At 39.9% G+C, this 10,000-nt stretch overlaps 1 protein-coding gene across 1 annotated transcript in view; it reads left to right on the top strand.

Moving 5' to 3' along the window:
* Su(Tpl) (Suppressor of Triplolethal) overlaps positions 1 to 10,000 on the top strand; it is a 279,849-nt gene that overhangs the window by 238,099 nt on the left and 31,750 nt on the right. Inside the window, exon 3 of the mRNA XM_076178513.1 lies at positions 9,859 to 9,974. Coding sequence (XP_076034628.1) covers positions 9,859 to 9,974 — 116 coding nt within the window. The remainder of the gene's footprint in view (positions 1 to 9,858; positions 9,975 to 10,000) is intronic.

The following is a 10,000-nucleotide window of genomic DNA, read 5'->3' as shown; positions in this document are numbered from 1 at the left end:
GCCGTAGCCACTCGGCTCCTCCTGACGTAAGTTCCTCACCTTCCCCTGGTGAACATCGGGATAGGGTGATGAACTTGGTTGAACCTTGATGAACTTGATGATCTTTCCAGAACACTTTCCTGGAAATGTTGATAGACACATCTGGGGATTTCCCCCCAGACTCTCGGTTAAATAAAATCACCTGGCGGCAGCAATGTAGGCTTGAAAAATTGTGCTTACCTTTGTATGGTTTTCCTTCAGATGAATAAAATCACATAGCCACGGCTGGAATATATAAATAGAAATGCAAGTAATGATGTTAAGAGTAAAAATGGCTGCATCTTTTAGGGCATACATGAGGGGTTGTCAAACAACTTTGCAATTTGTTTCATCATTCTTCACTAAGTTAATTTTTTTGGCGTTAGCCAGAAAAAATATATTAGAAAAATGGTGACGGAGTACCACGCATGTAGCGAGACACTTGGTAGTCGTGGTTGGGATATCCAAGGCGACTCCTACTTGGGAGAATGGTTAGAGGGGGGTCTTGGGGGATGGGGCAGTGACGTCATTCTGACGTCAAGTCGTCCATTCTCAGAACTTGACAATTTTCCTTGTGCACCAAACACCGCCTTGTCTGGATTCATGCACCTCGGTGTCAGTTTAGGATGCATATAGAGCATGAAAATATCCATTCTTTTTGTCAGTTTGTGTGGTCTGACAAAACCTGATGTTTACACTATATATATGTATATAATGATGATGGGCACGTGATGGAAGAATCGCTTTCGTCCTAATTTTCTTCAATTGTCGTCTATCTGACCTCTTCGTCGCTCAACTCATTGGTCGCTTGCGTCTGGACCAGAGCCAATCAGTGGCCAGTTTCATGTGCATGGTGTGTTGTATCCATGGCTCAATAATTATAGGGCGCTTAGATACAGAGGTCAATCTGTGTGTGTGTGTGCATGTGTGTGTGTGTGTGTGTGCGTGTGTGTGTGTGTCTGTATGTGTGTGTGTGTGTGTGTGTGTGTGTGTGTGTGTGTGTCTGTGTGTGCGTGCAGTTAACACGAACAAAAGATTTGGGGAGGTACGTGAGAGCGCGTTTTCTTCCACGTAGAACGATAGCCATAGTTTGATTTATTTTTTAATCGAATATAAATTGAAGACTATAGATTTGTCTATTATTGTGAAACTTATTTGGTGTTGGTGTGGAAGCCTACTCTGTGTAGTGTTTCTAGTACTTGTTGGTATTTTGTTATAATGATATTGAAAGGCTCGCCAAGGAATCTTTTCTTACAAGGCCGTCAGAGACAGACGGCTGATTGTCACGTGTCTTGGAAAGGGAGTTGGGATGGTTGGTGGGGGGGGGATAGTACTGCGTGGCTGATATACAATACTCCTCCTGCATTTAAAACGTAATATAAGTGTGTGTGTGTGTGTGTGTATAATATATATATATATATATATATATATATATATATATATATATATATATATATATATTCCTGCGACATAAGAAGGCGTAGTGCATACAGCCTTCATTGATTGTGGACATTTGGGTGTACAGGAGAGACGTAGATGTAAATGTGTGTGTGCAGATCCAGCACCAGTGACGCTCGGCTATGGCGTCTTATCGGGAGTTGTAAACATTGTGTTGTTTTGGAAAGATAGGCGGTTCCTTATCGGGCGAGGAATAGATAGGCTCGCTGGGTGGTGAGGGTCTGTGCTGTGTTGGAGTTCGGTGGTGGAGGAGGAGGTGGTGGTGGTGATTCGGTAGGAGTGATTTGAGGGTAATGGATTGGAAATGGACGTGTCATATACCTGATTTGTTGGGGGTACAAATTACTATATGTATTTTTTCCGTGTGGTATCCTACTCCCTTCCCACGGCATTTTGACCTGTAAATATGATAAAACACAATGTCAGGCTCGTTAGGCAGAACAAAAATTGAAATGGTGACTGCAGGCGTTGATGGATGTTTGTGGATTTGTTGATAATGGCACTTGGACAGTCTCTGCCCCCCCCTCTCTCTCTCTCTCTCTCTCTCTCTCTCTCTCTCTCTCTCTCTCTCTCTCTCTCCTCTCTCTCTCTCTCTCTCTCTCTCTCTCTCTCTCTCTCTCTCTCTCTCTCTCTCTCTCTCTCTCTCTCTCTCTCTCTCTCTCTCTCTCTCCTTATTTTGTGGGGCTTTCCCTGTTATTTACCAATATATCTGTTGTATGACCCTCTTGGGAAAACCAAAGGAGTCACGTACGCCCGGAAAAGAATAGGTTTATGATTGCCAGAATAAAATGACAAGTGTCTGAACTTCGTGGGGGAGGCGGAGGAGGAGGAGGAGGTCGAGATCGCCGTGCCCCCCTGGTGGCGAGTTTGTGCTTTAATGCCAGTACCATTGACCCTGACAGCGGTGTGGCGTTGGAGGGAGGGGGGATCTGAAAGATATGATTATTTGGGAAGACCAACAAAGAAAACTGGCGAAAGAAGCGAGCCCTGCTTCTATATAAACTATGTAGGTCTTCTTAATAGTTTATTTTTATAAAAAAAAAAATTATAAATTGTAAGATTTGATGGTGTCTCCTTTACTCATAAGGGAACAACCATGTGACACGACGTAGGCGAACCCTGAGATGGGCATTATCCCAAAGGACATGCCACGACGTATGCTGGTCACTTTCGGATAAGAAGGACCATTTACTAACGCAGCGTAAACTGACGATGAGTCTCAACGAAGACCGTGATGACCTTTTTTTTTATTTGTACACTTTCCTTGTCGTGCGTACATTGGCTGGCTACCCCCCTTATAAGGGGGGAAGAAGCCTTAGATATATAGATAGCAATTGTAGCTCGGTGTGTTTTAGAGATTTAAGTGTTAAATGACTTTTGCGCGAGGTCATGGATTGACGGGAAAGGCAAGGTGTGCAGGAATCCTTATATAAAGAAATGCATTGAAGACAGCCTGGGGCTTGAAGATTGTCGTCATTTCTTTTTATAATTATTATTATTATTATTATTATTTTCTGTAATAAATTTATGTTTCGCGTCCCGCAAAACTCAGTAAGACCTTGCACAACCCAGAAGCAAACAAATAACTTAATAAATGAATGAATGAATAGATATATAAGTAAATAAGTTGATAATTGAAAAAATGTTTTTGTTGTTCATAGGTCAAATGTAAGTCCGATGATTAAGGATGTACCATGAATAAGTCTAATAAAATATAATACATCAACTTGGCCTGAAGGTGTCATTTCAAACCAGAAATTTTCACAATGAAAGCACAGTTGTGAATATGGAAACACACATGTGCTGAGAATAACAAATGCTTTTCTTCTGATATTTCTTGCCCCCGGGGAGCTTCGACATTCGATGGGACAAAATTCAGGTGCCTGTGGGGATGCCTGAGATAGATTCCCTTGGCTAATGTGACCATATCAATACATACTTGACTAAGGATGGTGACAGGGGACCTTCAAAAACACACACACACTCTCTCTCTCTCTCTCACACACACACACACACACACACACACACACACACAGAGGAAATTATCAAGAAAATATTACAAACACTGATAAGGCCAAAACTGGAATATGCAGCGCTGATATGGTCACCCAGTACAAAAAAAATAAAGAATACAAGAAAATTAGAAAGAATACAAAGAGCAACGACAAAGTTGGTCCCAACACTTGCAAACCTGACATATGAACAAAGACTGGTCGAACTGGAATTGCCAACCCTGGAACAAAGAAGAGAACGAGGGGACCTACTAACCATCTACAGAATTATGAGAGGAAAAGAATGCCTTGATAGAGAGGACTTGTTAAAGTGGGACAGAGGACATGCAGTGAAACTCAAAAAGGATAACTACAGAAGAGACCTGAAAAAGAACAGCTTCCCACACAGAGTGATAGATATGGACCAAATTGGATGAAGAAATAGTGTGTGCAAACACAATACAAGAATTTAAGAACAAACTTGATCTTGCGAGATAAAAAAAGTGTCACCACGAGCATAGCTCCCCTTCCCGTATAATACAACTAGGTAAATACACACACACACACACAATGGCGCAGTTGGTAGAGCTCCCGACTGCCACTACGGCGGTCCAGGTTCAGATTCCGCCCAGGGCTGAAATTATATCAGTATCGCTGCGCTGCGAGTCGTTACTCCAACTTGTGGGCGGGGAGTTGGGCTGGTGTGTGCTTGTCAGGTCACAGCACTACCTACAGGTCGGTCATATATGAGCTCTCGTGCGGGAGGGAAATAGCTGTCGATCACGAGTCCAACACGTGATCCAAGACCATGGTGAATCACACACACACACACACACACACACACACACACACACACACACACACACACACACACACACACACACACACACACACACACACACACACACACACACACCAGAAAAAAATGAAAACGTGCCCTCGAATCTATCCATTGTCCATAAAGTCGGCGATATAAGCATCAATTAAGGTATTTTCAACCTTGGGTCCAGTGATTATCGACGGACGTGCATGTCGGGCGCAAGATAGCTCGGTATTGTCATTTGACAAGTTTCATTTTATTTTATTTATTTATTTATTTATTTATTTATTTATCTATTTGTGCGCGTGTCCGCTACGTCGAGCCCAACATGTATTAACCAGGGAAGTAATACTTCTTCGGATGTTTAGTTATTTGAAAAAAAAAAACGGAAAATATAATTAAAATACACAACCCCAAAAAAGACGAACAAACGAACTTAATTTTGTCAAATTAGATACTTGGGGCTTTTCTTTTTGATGATGTATCTCTTGAACACTTTTTTTTAAGACAGTAGTTGCTATGCAGAAGGATGATGATTGGACAGTGCATGGATGCTTAAAGCGAGGAAAAAATGAGGAACGTGTTTATCAGTCCGATTTTCCTTGTCATTTGTTCACAGATAAAAACTGACCCCTTTCTATGTTTTTTCTTCCTCTTCTGATTCTTCGTCGTCTTCATCTTTCTACTTTTTCTTTGTCTTCTTTTTTCATATTCTTGTTCATTCAGTATGAGAAATGTGTATTCATTCTCTCGCCACTCTCCTATTGTACTTTTTTCTTCCTCATTTTTTTTCTTTTTCTTTTTTCTTTCTTGGACGGGTCGGATATGTAAAGAGGTGGGCAGACTGGCGAAGTCTCGTTATACAGAAATCATGTAATGATACTGGAATTCATTTTATTTAATAAAATGCAATGGGACATTCCTTTATGTATAATTTATCCTTATAAAGCGACTCTTAGGGTCAGCAGAAACAGTCCTCTTAAAGGGGCCCTGAGGATTAAAATTGTCCGAGTATTACTGTTGTTTAATTCCAGGAACCTGTAGACGTCTAGGTCATGGTACAGTTGGCCGGATCTCTGCGTGCACCATCGCTACGCGTAGCACGAATGATGTGGCAACATCGCACGGCTGTTCTCGTGTCATTCCGAAATGAACAGATTATAGTGCAAACTTTAAAAATGACCTTGGCGCACATAACTATACTCTTCCGGAGACACACTAAGGCTGTTTATATGCCACATCAGGATAACCACGCGGAAACGTTGCCAATTTTACGCATTTGGCAAACCGGCATGGGACTTAGCGTAGAGGACCTTGGGAGAAGCTTTGTAGTGGATCACCAGAATGGTTGATTGGTTGATTGATGGATTGATTGAGAGTGGAGAGAAGTTCGCCACTGAGATGGCTGCTGGGGTGGAACTTCTAGGTACGACTATACCTACGCAAGCATGTTGAACATGAACATAAAATTATTATAACTATAAAGTTATAATTCTTCGAGATTATCTAACTCTTACTTTCTTACCAAAATGATGCGTTAGAGATGAATGAAGTAGTGTGCGACAATCAGAATAGAGATAAATAAGTGGTAAAATTCACAAGACATGTATAAGTACTGATTTGCACGGCGAGTGATCATGCAGATGATAACCGCCGCTTCTATCCTTGAGGACTGTCGCACAGAAGTGTTGCCATATCAGTGGTACAGGAAAGATAAGGTAGCCGTAGAAATTAGTTATGTTTTATTTCATCATTAAACAACGTTTCTATCCATAGTGACATCACTTTGAACGTAAGAATGAAGGAAACTGCAAGAGAACATAAGGCTTACACTAGGCAGTTCCATGTCCATTACCACCTGTCATCCCCATCCATAAAGTTGTCTAACCGTTTCTTAAAACAACCTATAGTTTCGGCGCTCACAACATGGTTACTAAATATATTCCATTCATTGACCACACTGTTAGTAAACCAGTTCTTGCCTTTTTCCTGTTAGATATAAATTTGGCCAATTTAAATCCATTACTGCGAATCCTACCCTGTTCCCTTAATATGATGACCTTGTAAGTTTGCGTCACCCTTGTTAAAGCGTTTGGTCCACCTGAACACCTCTAAGAGGCCAATTAAGTGATGGTGACAGCTAATGGCTAAAGATCGAACGCACCGCGCCATTGCTACTTTTAGGAACGCAAGACGAGAGTCGCTACTTTCGCGTACGCACTCAAAGACAACGACCACTGGAGATAACCGAAATAATGTTGTTTCCATTTCCAGTGTATCGTGAAAGGCACCCCTTCAATGTATCGTGAAAGGCACCCCCCCCCCCAACACACACACACACTTTTGGCAGGGACGTACTGAGTGTGCTAATCAGTGATTTTGTCCTTAACATACTGTATATAGCTACCATTGTGTGTGTGTATATATATATATATATATAATTGTGTGCGCGCAGTTCAAATGTTATATTTATATTGTTGGAAAATAAAGCAAATTATGTGTAAACTTAGAATAATTAAATTGATAAATTTTGATTAGTTTACCAAAATTACTTATAATTAAAATATATTTTTCGTCTTTGGGATATAAAGTTGAAACTTGTATATGACTTCATCATAGGACGAGCCTCTCTGTTTAACTGAGTCAGCAAGTTCTTTTCAATGTAGAACAAACTGAGGCCACTCTGCCTCTGTTGACTTTGTGCTCCACGGTAGCATTTTTTTATTCTCTTTAGGACAGAAAATGAGCGCTCTGCTGAAGCTGTGTTTCCTGGTATGGATAAGATTAATTCAGCCAACCTGAATGTTTCTTTGAAACCAGATTATTTTACGATGAATTGGTGGAATTCATGGTAAAAAAAATGGACTTCGTTTTTGGTTTCAAAGAAGCATTCTGATAGTCTGAATTAGTCTTAACCATACTAAGCAACACTGGTTTCAGTCAAACTTGGTTGGTGACTCAATGTCGGAGTTCCGTTTATTTTATTCGTCAGTTGCGTTGTACTCAATCTTTATTTCTGATTGAGCGACTTAATAACATTTTGTTTCATAATAAACACTATTAAAGATTCCTACAAGTCTTAATTATGCCCCTATAATGAATGGGAAAACACTTCATACCTTGTAGCCAACATAAAATTTCATTAGCAAGAACGAACTCGAGCAGTGTGCGTTTGTCGATCCGCACACTTGAAGCCTATATTTTCAACATTCTCCCTTCACACCCCACCGCACGCGCTATTCCACACAATGATACAATTGATCATTGGGTGTGCAGTGCTTCTACAGAACACATAGAGGACAAAATATTATGACAGGACCAAAAACAATAAGAAAAAGGGTCGTTTCCCACTTAATGCTGAATTTATTGATAACTCGTGCATTTTTCTCTGGCTGAAGTTGTGCGGCGCACACCTAGCACACCCCGAATATGCGCTCCCGACTTGCATTTTCTTCCACGTAGAGTCAGGACAAAGTTCGTGTTGAATCTGCCACCTCCTTTTAAGGGGGATTAAGACTGTCTACGTACTTTTGGTTTCATGTTATTTCGTCGTGTTTACTTGGGGCTCTGAATATCGGTTGCTACACATCAGACCAATGTCTCGAAGGACGTTTAGTGAGATAACATGGTTTTGATAGCTTTTCAAGGAAATGTCAAGGATTATTGGGAGCATTTAGGTAATTTGCGTGTGTGTGTGTGAGTGATACCATGATCATGGAATACGTGCTGCACTCGTGATCGACAGCAGTTAACCATACGAATCTCATAGCTTATATAGGTGGATGTGCGAGTCTTTGACCTTGCACACGCGAGCGAGCGCGCGCGCACACACACACTCCCCCCCCCCCCACACACACACAAAATAGTCACACTGGTAATACCAAGTTTGGAGTATGCTGCGACACTATGGACACCCAGCATAAAAAAAATATAAAAAAAATGGAAAGAATCCAAAGAGCAACGGCAAAAATGGCACCAACACTTTCAAAATTGACACACAAACAAAGATTGTCTAAACTGGAACTACCAACCCTGGAACAAAGAAAAGAAAGAGGAGATCTACTGGCCATTTACAGAATCATGAAAGGCATGGACGTCCTTGACAGAGAAGACTTGTTAAAGTGGGATAAAAGAAAAACAAGAGGACATGAAAAGAAACTCAAAAAGGATAGTTGTAGGAGAGATCTGAAAAAAATTGTTTTCCACAGAGTGGTTGATGTCAGGAACAAATTGGATGAAACAATAGTATGTGCAAAAACCGTACAAGAATTTAAGAACAAACTAGATGCTGAGAGATACAAAGACGGGTCACTACGAGCATAGCTCCCCTTCCCGTATAATACAACTAGGTACAACTAGGTAAATACAGCATTGCCCATAGATCAGGCCTTGTATAAGTTCCAAACTCGCATTCAGGAGGGGAATAGTCATCGATCACCAAAGACACGATCCAAAACGATAGTGAAACACACATACACAGTAATGTTGCTATTATATATCAGTGATATGAACCATGCCCTTGGTCCAACTTGCTGTGTTCGAACTCCCTTTACGATCTCCACCGCAAGTAGCGACGCTCGAACCCTCTCGGCCAGCAAGCATGTAGGAAGTAGATAAGGTTTATGAAATGAGGTATAAATGGGAGATGAAATTCAATGCAAAGGAATGCCAAAGCTTTGGAAATGAGCCAAAGACAAAAACAGACTGCCAGGGAGCTATGAAATGAGATGCAAAATTATCACAAAAGAAAAGGAAGAAAATTATTTAGGATTTTTTTTCAGGAGTGATGTGTCATTGGAAACCACGGTAATATAACAGGAAAGACAAAATATATACTGTAGATGAGGACATGATGGGCAAACTATTGAAAGTGATCTGCCCCAGTCTGGAATATGTAGCACTGGTGTGCTAAAATATATAAAACATGAAATGAATAGAATATATAAAACATAGAAAATAAAATTATTAGAAAAATAAAGTACTTACATTGATTCAGGGGAATTTTTATTGTGCTTCATTCATTTAGAAAGTATATGAAGAGCAAATTGGGATGTCATGTAGCCATTATAGATTAAATACAGAGCTTAGTTATCTTCACGTTTTTTTTACAATTTCAAATTCACATCGGCACTTTATCCATTAGCTTTAATGAACTAACATGTAGAGTAATTACTTTAATTGTTAGGAATATTATATAGATTGTTCTCTTATTGTATTATTAGATGGATTTAAGAAAGTAGATATTACATTATATTTAATCTTGAAAGCCAGAAAGGAAGATTTATTATGATAATATTACTCTTCAATCTTCCTCTCCCTTCCATTTTCATAAATGTATGTATTGATTTATTTTTATATATTTATTTATTTATGTATTTTTTAAAGATGTATTGATTAAATATTTTGTTCAATAAAGTAGAGTTTTCATATGGATAAGGAAGGACTGGAAGAGATGTATGACTGGAATGAAAGGGGTAAGGCTGTTTTGTATGACACGCCTCAGAATTTAGGTAACTGTGTATAATTTAGAAGAAAACAAAAATACTAATTTAGTCTATTTTGTCTTTGCAGAAGATCCAGATCCCAGGTCGTAACAATGGAACAGTATTTAGTTTTTTATCGCAAAGTGTTCAAGAAACCGAAGGTTTACAGAGTAGCTTTGAGTGCATCAAACAGTTTGGGGCTAGGTAAGTACCCATTGTTGTTATTGGTA

This window comes from Oratosquilla oratoria, chromosome 41, assembly GCF_046742065.1.
Source record: "Oratosquilla oratoria isolate Oo_2021 chromosome 41, ASM4674206v1, whole genome shotgun sequence".
NCBI classification, from domain to species: Eukaryota; Metazoa; Arthropoda; class Malacostraca; order Stomatopoda; family Squillidae; genus Oratosquilla; species Oratosquilla oratoria.
Note: the sequence above shows the minus strand (reverse complement) of the source record. Positions and strands in the feature narration are given on the sequence as shown.